Below are 16417 nucleotides of genomic sequence, written 5' to 3'. Positions count from 1 at the left end.
ATGCTCAGTGATGAGGCTCCCATGTTATTGTGGCTGAATGCCATCAAATCCTCACAGCAATTTTACAATATCTAGTCTAAATCATATCATATGTAACTACCATCATATACATTTACTGCAGCAAATTGGGATCAGATTCACTCCTGATGCAATTCAGTCCAGGATCAATTTTGGATGAGAAGGTACCCATAAACTTTTGGCTATGTAGTGTGTGTGTGTGTGTGTGTGTGTATCTCAGTGGGTCCAGTGGTCTACAAAAACATGCTCTCAGGCTTGACTTTGCTTGACTTTGGGGGAAAACGTTGCGAGTGAAAATACATTTTTTTTAAAGACAGTGATAATACAGGCTCTAGGCGGTTTCTCTGTCTGTTTTGTCTCTTTATTTATTTTCTGACCTGCAGCGTGACATTTCTGAAAAGCATTTGTAAATATTTCTCAGACCCCTGAACGGAACAAACACACATCCAGAGAAACACGTAGTTTATAAGCAGTTTGATCATTTACTTGTATGTTGTAGTCATCCGTTCCTGACAGTGATTTGCTGTTAGAATTCTTTTCGTGACTCACGCATTTACAGTGAAGACCGTCTTAAATGAATGAATTCTAGAAGGTGTCTCAAAACACAAAAAGCATTATTTTGACATCCATCGCAGATGATTTTTCTTCTTTTCCTGATGAGAACAGGCTTCTATACATAGGTTCATGAGAACTACTAACACCCTTGGCTTGTAAAACAGAAACAAATGTGTGCTCAATTAATTCTAATAACTTTATTTAATTACATGGTACTAATACAAAATGATCAGTAAAAAGCCTAAACAGGGCTTTGCATAGAAGAAAAGGTGTTTTGAAAAACAGCCGAAGTGAAATGGTACAGAAGTTAGATTAAACCTTTAATAATAATAAAGCTCCGTAGAAAAATAATGCTGCACTCACATCAAGCTGTTGTTCTGTAATGTGTAGAAAAAAGGGTTAAAACATTGTTTTTTTCAGTGTCACAATGTGCCCTAATGCTGTAATTTATTTTTTATTTTTTGTAACCCTTCTCCCTCTGGTGGCCACATACTCAGTATTTTAATCACAGTAGGCCTTTTTTACAGTGTCTGGAACACCATGTATAACTGCTGTCTGCTGTACACACAGACCTCTCCTAACACACTCACACACAGCCTTTAAGAGAACAGGGCCAGTTCCGTGTGGTGTCTACAACGGTGTACGATGAAACAGTCGTTAAGCAGAAAGTCAATGACTGTACATTATCATGTTTTGCGACACACTTTCCTTTATTTAAAAAATAGTAGGATTTAAAGAATTAAATTTAGTGCACCACCTAATATAGATATTTATAGTGCTTTACATGTAGCAAAAAAAAATACAAACAAAAACAAAAAAATAACCTGAAAAAAGAAGAAAAAATTAATTAAAATAATAATAATAAAAATCCACAGGACAAAGTAGGGTTGACAAGATATTAGCACTGTCCACCCACCATGACACTACATCAAACACATCACTCAAGAGCGTACGCTTCCACAGCTCATATACGCAAGTTAGTTCTGGGTTAGGACTGCGGGACACAAATACAGATAGATTTACGCAAAGGTGGTGGAGATTAGTTGAGCTCCAAATCCCTTCTTTCTTAAACCAAATTAGTATATTTTGGGAGTGTTCTGGAAAGAAACATAATGCAAACCTTGGATAAGTTAAATTATGGTTACTCAGATCTGCCTATAAAATGATTCCCTGCAACAAAGGTATGAATACAGTACCAACACATAGCAACATGCACAGAACTGAGTTATCTTACACTCTTGAAATGAATTACACAAATGCAAATAAAAGCTAATGAACAAAGATATTAGAGAACGACAAATGGGTACAAAACCTGCTTCAATGGCAGTTAAGAAAATGACTTTAACCAAAATATACAATCAGACAACACAGTCTACGTAGTGTATGAATTCTGACGTTTCTACGATGGGCCGGTTTGAATCAGTTCACATGGAGTGAAGAGTAGTGCGGGGTGATACATCAACACAGGACGATCAGCTCAGCAAAGAGATGTTCTCTGGAGACAGTTTAGTGGGTTTACTGATCAAAACAACCTTCAGAAGTGCCTTGTTACAGTTACATTAGAAAAAAGACACATGTGAATGCACAGCAAGTGTCTGCCCGGCGTAAACTGGTAAAGACTAAATATGAGTGTCCTGACATTAACAGGCAGAGAAGTCGTGTGGTGGAGATTCTCTTCTTCTGTCGCTGAGCTCACCCCCCCACCCCTACAAAAAAAAGCGACTACACAAAGCAAAGTGAAATTGAATAATAAAATAATTAACACATGGAATAAAAACAGATGACAACCAATGTACAAAAGAAAAAGAATGCAACGATTAGATGATGAAAGCCTGGTCTTACACTAACAGACCTTTCATTTCCCCTGTGCAGTTAGATATTACAGAATGTCTAATACGTGACGGCAAGCAGAGAATTTAAAGTTATGAAGCCTATGCACTTATTTCACATCTGCTGGTTATATCTGAGATGATGTGGTGAGAAACACCCAGTTCTTAATCTGAGTTTGAATAAATGCAGTGAAGCATAAAACTAACTAAAATGATGTCGGAAACATCTCGTGGCAAACAGTGCTGCAGTTTCGCATTTCTAAAATTCCTCACAAAAATTCATTCACACAAACCACAGAGCTGCAGTTTAGAGCAGAAATGGCTGCGGGAGACAACGAGATACGGTCTGCGCAGGTTTTTTTGGTTGGAAAAATTACAGTAATATTTCCTTAAAAATGTCATTAAGAAATTACCCAATGCTCTTTGACATATTTACAGTGTAGTGTTTATTTTTGGAGCAGAACCACGCATCACATCAATGATTTTAACTTTGTTTGCCACTGGTATTTCACCTGCGGGAGCCATTTTTGTCATTGCAGAAAAAAACAAGAAAAAAAATTATGAAGAAACAAATATTATCTATTTATTCAGCCATTTTGTTCAATCGCTGTATGCCTTTAATTGTGTGCTGTTTGGCCTGCAGAGGTTTTTCTTCAGCTCCACACCAATCTCAAAGATCTCCAGCATTCAGGCGTCCCCCAGGTGTTAGCAAGCAAAGGGTTATTGTGGAAGAGTCTGCAATGTTTCGCAGCTGTTGTTAAACTTTCTCCTCACGTCCTCTCACTCTTAAGAACCTCACACGTCATCTCTCATAGCAGCAATGCACAGTGACAGCGTTCGTATGCTCATCCAAAGCTGAAAGCCACCCTTCTCTATTTCTCCACACACCGAGGATGAAAATCTGAACGGCTGATCACCTGGTCCCTGATCTTTAAAAACCAATTTCCCCCAAACTACAGTAAACAGCGAAAAATAAAACCGTGTCTCAGTCAGTCTCAGCAGAAAACGCACTAATACCCGGTCTAATACTTAGGTAGAAGGTCATGTCTGTCTGAGTGCCAGATCTGATAGAAGACAGCATGGTGACACAACCCCACCCCGAGCTACTCGGCCTGTTATCTTTCTCTCTGTGTGAACGTCTGACAGCAATTGCGTTGCGGACAGCGTAATTCGTGTTCTACAGCATACAATTAAGCCCTGCAAAACTTTGAGCTGGTAAATGGCCTTTCACTTCTGAGCCTTGTTTGCCATCAACTTGGAAAAGCAAAGCCTTTGATCTGGCTCCCTCCCTCCACTCTGAGATGTTGGAGGCAGGGGGAGGTGACAGAAGGGACTTAGTCACCGGAGCAGGATCTGAACTTGAAGAACAGATAGAAAAGTCAGTTCACCTACCAGGAATGTTAGTGGAAAATGTACAGTGCTGTAACCCCTGTGGCTCACTTTGGCCTCGGTTCTTGAAAAATAATAATAATGGAAAAAAAAACCACTTTGAGTATGTGCTGAAAGAGGAAGAATGCAGACTAATCAGCCAATCGATGATGTAGGAGCCGTCTGGAGCCACAGTCTGAAAGCTCTATTTGTGGTGGAGAATGCTCTGCCAACTTCAATGTCACAGTTCACAAGTGTCTCTGTGACTCAGATAAGGCCACGATCACAAGGACGTTTTGGTGTCTATCAAAGTTTCACCTCCTATTATTCATTTCAATGAAACAACAGATACAGCATCTCATTAAACCAAAAGAATCAAATGCACGCTGCTTTGCTGCTGAGCTCACATTCAGGCCGTACATTCCAGCTCTACAGATCTATAAGGACAGCTCACTGAAAAGCCTTGGCTGGTCTGAGCTGAGGAAAATAAAACATTGAACTCAACCCCAAAACATGTCTGCAACAAATCAGCATTTGTTGACAGACACCATATCCTTGTGAATGTGCCTCCAGGGAAGCACAGCACATATGGATCTGCCCCAAGGGTGTCCAGAGCACTTGTTTACCAGGTCTAATCAGTGTATGAGTTAAAAAATCACCCAATCCTCCATGACCTGAAATGGACACCCAGTGGCTCTCTCCTCGTCCTAAAAACCCAGCCTGCTCCACATGGTTTCTGTCCATTACTGCCACACGAAGACCATGAAAACTGTACGTAACTGACTCTAAAGCACACGGCATATGGAAATGTTGGTTCTGAGTTATTGTATTTATCTGAAACATGAAGTCGCTTGTTTGAATGATCTTTGTAGGGTGTCTGCATAGCGGGGGAATCTAACACACTGATTAAACAAAATACAAAATAAAACAGACTCACCGCCTGCTGGAGGGTTCTAAACTGTTAGCATTCTTTCTCAAATCCCCCATTACAAATCTGAACACAAGCACATATTTAAAACATCCCTGACCCTCCACTGCAAACGAAGGACCTGTCCAGCCGTCTCCCAACTCTGGACAACTTTCAAAGAATCCAAAATAAACAAATAAACGAAACAAACATAGGCTTCCACAGAAATGACAAAAGTTTCCATCGTGTACAAAACTGCAGCATGCTGAGGATGGAACCGTTTGCCATTTTCTTCGTTAAGGGGATTTAAACATGTGAACAAAAGTTAAAATGCACTCCACCCGGAGGATGGCACGGTTGTTCAGTCTTCTATGTCTTGTCCTTGCTTTGCAGGGTGGGAGTTATGCATTAGTAAAGCGACACAATTTTAATGTTGTTGCGATATTCCCCTCCTTTCCAGCAAAGGTTAGTTAGTCCAAGCGTAGAAAATAAAGGTTCTAAAGGAGAGGGAGACACCCACCCCAGAGTTCTCAAACCAAACTGATCTCCTCTTCCTCTGTGTCCCTCTTTCTCTTTGGCAGGTGAGTGGTGTTGGGAGAGAGAAGAGGAGGGACGTATGGCTGATGTCTGTACAGGGTGGATGGGGATGAAGGGAAGGTTAGGACTTGGCCAATGGTGGTAGGTAAGGGCTTTGGAGGGGCCTCCAGATTCAGTCCCGTAATAATGCAGTGAAGCCCCTCCTCTGTACTGTGGCCTGGTTAGGCGTCGTACTTCTTCCCTGTTCTGTGGATCTGATGGAACAGTGTCATGGAGAAGGCCATGCCCAGGAGCTGCAAAACAACACAGTCAACGGTCATTACATTCAGTTGCTTAAAAAACAGTTTTCTAAATTATTCTTCACGTGATTAGCGCAAGGCGACACAGCGAGTCAAATGAATTGGAAATATAATGCATGTGTAATTCCACGTTAAAACTGTTGTATCTTCAGTTTAAAACATCAGCTCTTACTGCCCTGTGCTTCACTTCAGCAGAGAATCAAACCCTAGTCCTGATTTGGTTAACATAATACCACATAATTTCTGCAAGAATTACTTCACTGTTTTTGGGATAACTGCCCTAATGTTTCTAAACTAGTTACACATCTAATTACCAACTTAATAACAACAATGACATTTCATTTAGGGAAAAATGTAACCGCTACCATAACATTACCATCATACGATCCACTACTGAACAAACTTTAATGGTTTAGAAAGATTCCATTGGTCAAAGTTCTTTATCAAATCAAAGTTATTTCCAAACGGGATTTGAAAGGTTCTTCAGGACATCACGGCTAATTATTCTCTGGCAGGACAAGTTCTTCTTTCCAAACAACATTTTATTGTTTAGTCTGTGCCCTAATGATGTAGGAAAGCATTAAGGTTTGTTCTAAGAGTGTGACATTATGCAGAGGACGCTGCTTGAAACATCAGCTTGGCCACAATAGTTCAATAAAATCTGGGAGGTAAACTGGCACAGAAACACAGCATTATAAAACCATTTCTTATCTCTCTTAGACTGGAGGAAATTGGTGTTCCTTCACGCCGGTTGTTTGAGGCAAAGGAGAGCTGTTTCCCTGTCCCCAGATGAAGTAATGTGTGGTGCATAGAAACATTATGTCAGTGAGGTAAATTGAGATGCACTGTAAATATGCAGCCTCTTTGAAGTTTCCATTTCAGGCCGACCTGGATACTCACATCAAACAGAGTCTGCCGCTTGCTTCCAGCAGCCATTATCTTAAAGGGGGCAGAGTGGAGGCCTGAGGTTTCATTACAAGAATAGAATGTGGGATTTTAAGTTTGATCAGAATTCCAGCAGAGCTTTATATAGAAATATATATATAATATAAAACCAACGTTACAGACAGGGCATATCTCCATGAACTCGTATGGCCTTTAGTGCCATGAAAAGAGAGCAACAATGAAGTAAGTTCACTGTAATGGGAACGGGCTCCATTTCTATTTCTGTACCATCGTGTTATTTTTACACCAGGTTCACTAAATATTCTTCAGAAGTCACAGTTCATTCACGCTCCTCAAGCCAGAGCAGTGGAGTACTGTCTAATACAGTATTGCTGAGATGTCAGAAAGTCGAGTTTTCCTGGAGTGCCTGTTTGTAGAGCATGTTAAGAGGTTGCTGAGTCTCTGGCAGGTAATGCTCTCTGAAGTGAAGGCTTTAGGCAGATGTATTCCTAACAACGGTGCGCAGCGAACTGACTCAAACCGAGCACTTCCTGTGTCTGCCATCTCCTCCTACACTATCAGCGACTAATGAGAGCTTCTATATAAAACACTCGCAAACACGCACGCAACAGCTGATGCCCCCAGCGCACGGTTAAGAAACCTTTCCGAGACTAGCCACACTCTGGAGGCATATACAAACACACAATGCCTGTTTTCAGCTGACTGTGCTACTGCTGCTCAAACAGACGTCAATATTTCAGCATGGCAGGGTTAGGCAGCGGGCACCAAGAAAAGCTCATTACCTCCAACCTCGCAACTGGAGGAACAGGGGCTAACACACAAGCACAAATATTACCTGGACGACCAAGATGCACATGCCAATAGTTCCAAGCAGGTGTTTGTTATCATCCAGCCACTCTTCCACCTTCTCAAAGCAACCCTGCAGAAAAATACAAACAAAGATACATAGATAAATATGCTTTTGGAATAAATATATAATTGCCCTGTTTGTGCTCCACATACAGGTGCTTTCTTTTGTAGCAGCTGTTGTCAGGTTGGATAATGTTTACAGAATTGCTGGCAAAATACTGCCCTTTCAACAAAGAGGAAACTGCACAGCTCCGTTTGAGCCAAAGCATGTGTTTAACCCATTAAACCTCTAGCCATATTGCTTATGTTTTATTTGGATTATCAAGGACTTGGCAAATGATCAAAGCGTGTAAAAATTTGGATGCATTTGGGCATTTAATTGTGAACTTTTTCAGGCACATTTTTATTGCCATATGCACAAATGTCCACAGTTGCTTCAAATCTAATTCAGTATTTAGTTAAGCCTCAGGTATTGATTCTAACCATTATGTGCTAGTTTCTTATTTTACTGATTTAGATGTTGGTTAGCTTTCGATGATGTTTGCGTCAGGAAGTGCATCCGGCGTAAAAACTGACAGATCGGTGTGTGGATCGTGGTTGGTCCGCTGACCCCGGACAGGAGCAGCCGAACGACGAAGAAGAAGTTTATTAGCTTTCTGTAACGCTGTAAAGATTTTAATTCAAGGAACAATGATCAAACATACACTAGTGTTTCTTCCATGGTTGTGCTGTTGAATGATGTGTATATACGAGTTAAATACCCCAAGTCCTTGTTTGGGAGCTTTGAGTATGAAGAGGCTGCTGAAGCAGCTCGACAGACTCTTTTCTACCCAATGTGACTGTATGTGACTGTGGTGACAGACCACCGCAGCTGAGATATAGCATGAATACGCAATGAGTGTGTGATATGAAATACCCGCTCGTGACGGACAGGGACAAACAATAGCCGAGGAAAATAGAGCTTTCAGTCAAGTGGCTCACACATACACTAGACACATTGTACAGAGTTCATTCACAGAGCAGTCAAGTCCCAGATGAAAGAGAGTCAACTGAGTGGTATCCAGAAATACCTCAGCTCATACACTCAAATATTAGAGCTTCTGTTTGTAGAGCTTTAAAAGTAGCAAACATTCAGAGATTCTCCAGCTGGCATTTTCAAATCTCTGCATGTCATACATTCATTAATTAGCAATGTTCATGACCAAAAAAGGAGAGAAAAATCTCCTTAATTCTGCCCTATCCATGACCGTATTACAGGGTAAGGTCTAAAGTGTTGATGAGTGAATAAATCACTGATGGCACTTCAACACTCTGCAGGCTTTAGAACTAGCTATCAGGCCAACACCAGTATCTCGTCTAAATGAAGGGAAAAAAGAAAAGACCAATTAAAATTCAGCACCATGTATCTCCACGAGGCTGCTGGTGCCTTCGTCCCATCTTAACCCAGCCCTATGTCTGCTTTTTTTTTTCTCAAATAAGATGAAAAATCAAAAGCTACTCTTCATCCTCTGGAGAACAGCTAGAGAAACATCAGCCGAACTGCAGTCGCACATTGTAGAATCTCTGTCAATCTCAAAAACAGGACTCTATTAAAATTCTGAGAGCAAGCTGCTTCGGCGCTGGATCAGAAACCATCTTCGGAACTCCATTCCAAATCCTCTCCCTTTGTACTAAACGCAAACAAACTGGGGTGCACCACTCAGGCATAGAGTGGGGTAAGACCCCTTCATCCTTTACGTTCCTAGCATTCGCTTTAAAATTCTTCACAGAGCTTATACCACCCACTGCAGCTTTAACCAAACCTGTCTGCTGTCTGATATGATGGGAATCCATCGGAAGATCCCTTGCCAGTTCCTTCTTTAAAGCGACGAGTACGTCTTAGACTGTAAAACCCTTCAGGTAGCAGTACGAAAAGATCATACATGAACATAAATCAACACTAACTGCACAAAACAGAAAACTGCAGAAAACAGTACTTATGTAATCTCTGTCTTTCAGTTTGTTTGTATATGTTATAAATACATCACTAATCAGCTTTATTTTCTAAATCAGGCAGTGACATGATTTGTTATGTTTTTGAAATAAGGACATAACTTGCTCTAGACATCTATCAAATGTGTTAAATGTAAATGTAACAGGCCATCATATGAGATCAAACTGCTTTGTAGTCCCTGAGTGAACCAGTTTATTCTCCAAGTGGGTCCTGCACATTAGGGCAGCCATGTTTAAAATAGGCTTAGTACGGAAACTTTGATACATCCAGGACACTAGGATTCAGGATAACGGTTGTTTCATAACGTGAAGACGAACCGATGGAGGAAATTAGTTATTGCTAATAACTAATTAAGAATGTTTTCCTCAAACGCACACACGCATTAACACTGCCGTGCCAGTGTCCACTCACCCGCTTCCAGAACTCATTGGTGACATTTCGGCCACAGTCCTGATAGTGCTCCTGACAGCAGCGGTCCGGTACCACCTTCTCCTTCAGAGCCTCATGCCAGTCTGTGTAACCAGTCACACCACAGCACTTCCACTACACCATGCAGAGAGAGAGAGAAACAAAGAAGTAAATCAACTTGAAACAGCAGGAAAGAGAGAAGAAAGACAGCATGAATCCAGCCTGAAGCCTGCAATCCACCATTAATTCTATAGCCCTGCAGTAAGCTCTCTAACGTATTCTGTAGCTTGTGTCAATAATATTCTATAAATATTCTGAATATCTCAAACAACTGGAATATCTCAAGAATAAGAAATTCTCTTTGCTACTTTTAAGCACGTTTGCCTAAATATGATTTAAACCCATTAGTTTACACATATGTTTTGCATTATTTAGCACACATTCCAATCCAGAACATCTTATGAAGAACATCTCTTCACAAGTGAATGTGATATTGAGTCTTTCAAGGACACATTGCTATGGCATGTGTGTTTCAGCTTTGGCAGGGTCTTGTGGATGAAGTGGGTTGTGGGTGGTGTTATCCACTGAGTTATCCATTTGGTTAAGCTGAAAACTACATGTGTGTCAGTCTCCCTGTGAGCTAGAAATAGTGCACTAAATCAGTTATAACTCTAACATAACGCTAGTATTAAAAACATACAATAATATACTGGTTGTTGATATACTGTGCAACCTGACATGATTTTCAGCTGACCAGGGCAAATAATAAGATAATAACTTGATATATAATATAATAATAATACAACTAATTAAAAAAATATCACCTCAGCTTGAATGATATTCCAGGCGTTCCTAAGGCCAATGTTGTTATCCGAGTTGTAGAGAGACAGGCCATCTTTCAGATCTTTCTTGGCATTTTCACTGACCTGAGAAGAGCAGTAAGGCCTAGATTAAAACACCGCCAATCAATCAACAATTAGCACTAGAGCAGACAGACTTCTGACAAGTAGAGATGACATATAGACTATTAGAAAAAGATATATAAACCCTTGCAGTGGAAAAACTTTCGCTTCTGCACTCTAATACATCTTGGTAATGTGGAGCCCCTCTTGACCACTATATCAAATTAATGTTATTAGCCAAGCAAGTGATGGATTGGCTCAGCAAGTTTAAAGTGGAGCACATCACAGTGTCGGGGAAAGACAGGGAATGTATGATTATCTTCATACATGTTTCCTCTGGCATCCATATCATTTCCCGCTTGTCTGAGTACCATGACATTATGTGGGAGATAAATATTTTATCAGAAGTCCTAATGAGATGTGCTGCCATACATTAACAGCTTGATGGTTGCTGCCTCACAGCTATCAAACTAGCATAGAGGACGGAAGGTACTTAGCTTAAAGATGGGACTGATTACAGCAGGAAATGGCAGTGTAAAAGGGCCGGCCTTTGTAGAGTTGTGTGGGGTGGGGACTGTTGTAACTTAATATGTGTGCAAATGGAAGATTCTTTTCAAGATAGACTCCTGGACAGAGCTGTGAATTAGAAATTAAATCAGTTTTTATGTCTGTACTTCTTTAAACAATCTTTAAAATTGTTTAAACAGGACATAGAAAATCTAAACTTTCCAGTCCATATATAAGAATCAAGTGTCCAAAATGGCCTCTTTTGTTTTCACTTATTTTTTGTGACGTCACAAAAACAAAGGCATTTTAGACGTTAACCTTGCCAAGTCCTGCTGAAATTATAAGGAATTATTATATTTTATTTTTAATTAATGATTTTATTTTATTATTATTAAATATTATTTTTTAATGAGGCTTAATACACGGCCACCCATTAGAGGTGTTCAAGGGTACAGTAGCATATAGGCTGGAAAATCATGATGTAAAACTGAAGCATCTGAAAATGTTTTTCAATCACAACGTCACTTCAGCCTTAGAAAATATGAAAAGCTAGACAAATATGGACCCTTAAAATTTCTTCATATATCATGAAGCAGGTGTACACGTGTATGTTGTAGAGGGGGAACTATGCTCATTAGGATGGCTGATGTTTTCTGGAGATTTGTGCACTGTGTATGGGCTCCTCTGAACCCTGCAGGCTTCATCAAACCTACTTCAGCACAGAGGAGAGACAGAAAAATGAGAGGAGATACATCATCAATCTCCAGTGCAGAAGCACCTCAAAACCTCAGCGCTCCAACATTCCTTAGCCTCATTAGACAGAGACTGAATAGAACAACACACACATGGACAGACAGATGCACAGACTTCCCTGTGCTCATATTTATCACTGTATGCTGTAACCCCTCGCTGCCATGCTGAAATGAGCTGTCGGCCTAAAATGCAAGGTAATGACTTCCGTTTTACGTCTGAAGAGAGGCGTCCCAATTACTCCAACAACACTGCTCCAATATGACCTACTTACTTTTAGCCTGGGACCCATGAAGATTATACTTACAGCATCATATCTCACAAAAAAATACTCCAAAACATGCTGAGATCAACAGAGCTTGAGTGAACCAAACCATGGTGGTGAGTGAGATATTCATTATTAAGGGCTGACACGTGGACTGAACTGCCCCGCTATGACAGCGTCTGAAGCACCCCTTTATTAAAATGTATAATTACAATCTTCATTATTATGCACAAATTTAATTAGCCCATTTCACAGGCCTGAATGCAGTGTTACTATTGTGAATGAGAGGGAAAAGCCTGTCGCTGTGAAACGCTGGCCTATATATAACCATTCATGTCTACTACAATAGCAGAAGACTGGTAGGCTGTTCCTGTAGCTTCCTTTTAGGCAGAACAATACAGCACTCATCCAGCGAGGTGTGTTTTATAGCCGAGAGCTGCCCTGAATGAAAGGACTGATCACAGATGTTTAAATACAGTGTGTCCCATTGGGACTGAAGTCAAACACAGTCTAAATCTGGCCCAGATAACCGAAGCATGTGGGCAGCAGGAGACACCTGCTTGTAATTGCTGTGTGTTTGTGTTTCCATGCATTTGTCTTGGTTGGGTTTGACATGTGCAGGTTTGCAGATGTGCGAGTGTGCTGAATGGTGTTTGGACGATGAGGTGTGTTTAAAGCCTGACCCATGGACCTGCAGCAAGGTTTCTATCCACTTTAAGCCCAGGGGAACTGCGGGCTCATCTTACCTTCCACCTTCACCTTATGAAGAATATCATTCATCTCTAATGAAAACCTTAACCCCATAAATCCCCACCCAACTGTTATAAATATATTTTCATATAGTTTTTAAAATGCCATTTTAAATATATAATGTAAAAATACATACATTATCCATACAACATTAAGCAGCCTGTTATGATTAGTTTATTTTGATGATGTCACTAAATCAACACCCCAGAGCAACATCCCCAGAGCAAAATCACTAGGATAAGTCTAAAAGAAGATTTTGTTCATGTTTACCACAGATGGTAATATTTGGAGGGCACAGCTTGTTCACCTTTTCAGCCAACATAATATTTAGCTGTTGCATTTTGCTATACATGTCAGCATCAAGTGGGTAATATTATGGTAATAATTTGAATTTATTCATAAATAAAATGTCAGTTTCCTAGTTGTTATTAAATAATAGATCAGTAATTGAACCAAACAATCTGAGCAAGATTATAGTTATTACTCCAAAAACAATAAAGCTGAAATTATGTAGTAACAGTCTTAAATATATATCAATCTATCTCCTCTATATTTACCACACGTTTCAGAAAACAAAACAAAACGTCAACAAAAGCTGTACAATACTCACTCACTTGTCTTTGATCAGTTATGTATGTAAACCATCAGGTAGATTGTGATGTCATAATTACAGACAATGAGCAGGAATCTAGACTGTAGTAGGGTGGGAATGAACTGAAGGTAATTCTAAACTAACCCAATGGCTTGGAAAGGCAGAGCTCAAAAGAAGTGTCCAACAGGGCACTCGTCAACACTGTCTGGTGGCCAGTGGTTGTAGAGTAAGGCAGCATGGCTAAGAGGTTTCCCTAAAAAATGTTGTGAGGTTAGCTGTACCCTGAATAGTAAAAGAACACAAACTACAGGAATGTGGAAGAGGACACAACTGTGTTTGCTTTCATTGCAATCTAGAAACAAAAGTTGTAATTAGTGTCCCATTACAGTAAGAGATCTAGCCCAACAAGGAAAAGTGTGTGTCAGAATGATGTGTCTCCTAGATAACTAGACAATGAGTCTCTGGCTGAGAAGGTATTTGTTATGATAGTTGAAATGGTGTGTATGAGTCTGTGCAAGTGTGAATGTACTGTATGAAGTGTATGAAAATGTGGATGCTCTTACATTTCTTCCCATGGTTTCTATTTCTAAGCCTTGGAGGTGTTAGCGTTTGAAAATGCATTACTGTAAACACTCACTGTGACTGAGTGTGTGTTTTGGAAGATTTCTCTGCAGACTCAGTGAAGAGTCCACTGTTTGGGGAGTGTGAAGAGAAAAGGATTAAGAAAAAGTATTGAGATGGTGAGATGTTTTCATCATGTTGTCTATAATGGGCAGCACTAAAGAAGAATTAATCTTCCTGTTTATGCCTATGTTAAAAAAACAAGAGCAAAGAGAAAACAGGCAAGCCTAGTTTAGCCAGGCCACCATTAGCCATATAGCCATTAACAAAGAGGTTCTTCTGGCATTTCAAAGACAGGAAAGCCCAAAACACATATCTTTGTCATTGGAAGGTCTAGAGAAACTTTGGTGTTTCATATCAATGTCTTTGCTTACAATAATAACAACAAGTAATAAAATATAAAACTAGTTTATTACTTGTTTTTGAACTTTTCTAAAACCAAGCACCTTGGCATTTTATCAACTAAGTAATCCACACTTGATAAAGAACAGGGCATCGCTGGAACTAGATATTTATTACTGACTTATATTTCAATAAGGTTCTGACTGAAAAAACAGTGCTGTAACTAATTCACAGAATCATTTATTTAGAGTAACGCCTCGCTCTGGTGTTCTGAATTTAATAATCTGGAGAATTTATCTGTTTTCATGTAAAGTTAAACAAAATGCTGTGCAGATGTAATTTACTCATCAGAAAGTCAGTAATGGTGAGATGTGTCATGTATTCATGTCATTATAGGGACCGACAAGATGACTTTCTCTTTATATATTAAATATATAGTAGAAAACAAAAGACTGTGTCACAGAAACATTCTCCATAAAGAAGAGACTATGATAAATATTACCCCAACAACGTTCAACACATTTCTGTTCGAGGCTCCAGTAAAACACTGAGCTGCAACGAGGTGAATGGTGGACCTATAGTGCTGAAGTGGTGCGGCCGTGTCCCAATTCAGTTCTCAAGAGAACGAGAGAACTTGTTCAGGGAAAAGAGGACCTCTAGTCACTGCAGAACATTTCCAAATTTAGTTCACGAACTGGAATGTGCAATATGGCTGAACTAACTAGGGCTGCAACTACTAATCGATTAAATCAATTAAAATCGATTGTTAAAATAGTTTGCAACTAATTTGATAATCGATTAGTTGGGTCTAAGTTATTATACACATAGGTACAGTTGCTACACGTGACGAACTCTGGAAGAAGGGTTTGAAATATGGCGGAGGCGGTCACAGCAGAGGATAATGTTAGCACAAGCAGAGAGAAAAATGTACGACCCAAGTCATCAAAAGTATGGGAACACTTTACATTAACGCCTTCAAGGAACAGCGTTAGCTGTTGTGCAACAGCTGATCTCGCATGGCACAGCAGCACAACATCACTGCATGAGCATCTGAAAATGAAGCCTGTTGGAGCTATGTGTGAAAGAGATTAAGTATAGTAAATTAATTCTACTTTTTCCTCTCACTCAATGTTACTAGAGCCTGCTAGACTAGTTAAACAACATTTGTTTTCTTAGTACAATGATATTACACTCGCGTTTAGCGAACAAGCCTTAGCATCCCCCCGAGTTTTCTCTTCCACCTTAAATGTGTCAGCTCGACCAGCAGTTCCAAAACAGGCCGTAGTTTTAGTCAAGCTAAGGTTAGCGACAAGTTCTATTTTTTCTCTCACTCAATGTCACTAGAGCCCGCTAGAGTAGTTAAACAAGATGTCTCATTTTTAGTAAATTTATATCACTCTTGTATTTAGCGAGTTTTCCGTTCAGTTACATTCAGAGTTAAAAAACAAATCCAAACATTTTTAAAAAATATATATATTTAAAGCCTTTTTCAAGGTCTTTTCTGACTGGCATTGTGTGTTAGTGTTTGAGTATCACAGCCAAATTTTTATTACATTATAAGTATATATTACATTACATACACTGTGTTAAATATTTATAAATATAAAACTAATGTAACGGTTGGGTTAATTCTTCATGTAAACGCTAATTTTTGATAATGGTAGGTTGTGTGTTCCTTATACAATTACAACATTAGTTCTCTAAAATCTTAAATATCTTAACAATATCTGATCATATGTGTTAGATGATTTTTATTCTCAGCACATGGCAGCATCACCCAATATCCATTTATGTAATTTCAATTTGCCTGCATTGTTGTCTGCATTTTAGATCAGTAGTTATTAACTTAAAAAAGATGTATGTCCATATCTACACTTTCTCTCTCACCTCAGATAAAAACAGCCCAGCATTGCTGACTATGTTTTGAAGAAGATCTACACACCACAGCAAGCAGCTGTTCTCACTGATGGTATCCTGAATATGCTAGTAACAGACAGGAAACCAAATTTGGCTTGTCTT

The 16417-nt window shown here is 39.6% G+C and overlaps 1 protein-coding gene across 7 annotated transcripts in view; it reads right to left on the bottom strand.

Annotated features, from left to right (window-relative positions):
- Positions 1 to 502: 502 nt before the first annotated feature.
- The window catches only part of tspan9a (tetraspanin 9a), a 290269-nt gene continuing 274354 nt past the window's right edge, over positions 503 to 16417 (bottom strand). For 6 of the 7 annotated variants that reach the window (XM_066684884.1, XM_066684887.1, XM_066684886.1 and 3 more), the window contains 4 exons: positions 10494 to 10595; positions 9673 to 9804; positions 7255 to 7338; positions 504 to 5507 (listed from right to left, as the gene is read on the bottom strand). In XM_066684884.1, coding sequence (XP_066540981.1) covers positions 5436 to 5507; positions 7255 to 7338; positions 9673 to 9804; positions 10494 to 10595 — 390 coding nt within the window. In that variant the 3' untranslated portion in view covers positions 504 to 5435. Of the gene's footprint in view, positions 5508 to 7254; positions 7339 to 9672; positions 9805 to 10493; positions 10596 to 16417 lie in introns of all 7 variants that reach the window. The other variant, XM_066684881.1, reaches the window with a different exon arrangement.

Source organism: Hoplias malabaricus, chromosome 11 (genome assembly GCF_029633855.1).
Source record: "Hoplias malabaricus isolate fHopMal1 chromosome 11, fHopMal1.hap1, whole genome shotgun sequence".
NCBI lineage: Eukaryota > Metazoa > Chordata > Actinopteri > Characiformes > Erythrinidae > Hoplias > Hoplias malabaricus.
This window is presented reverse-complemented; position numbering and strand designations above follow the sequence as displayed.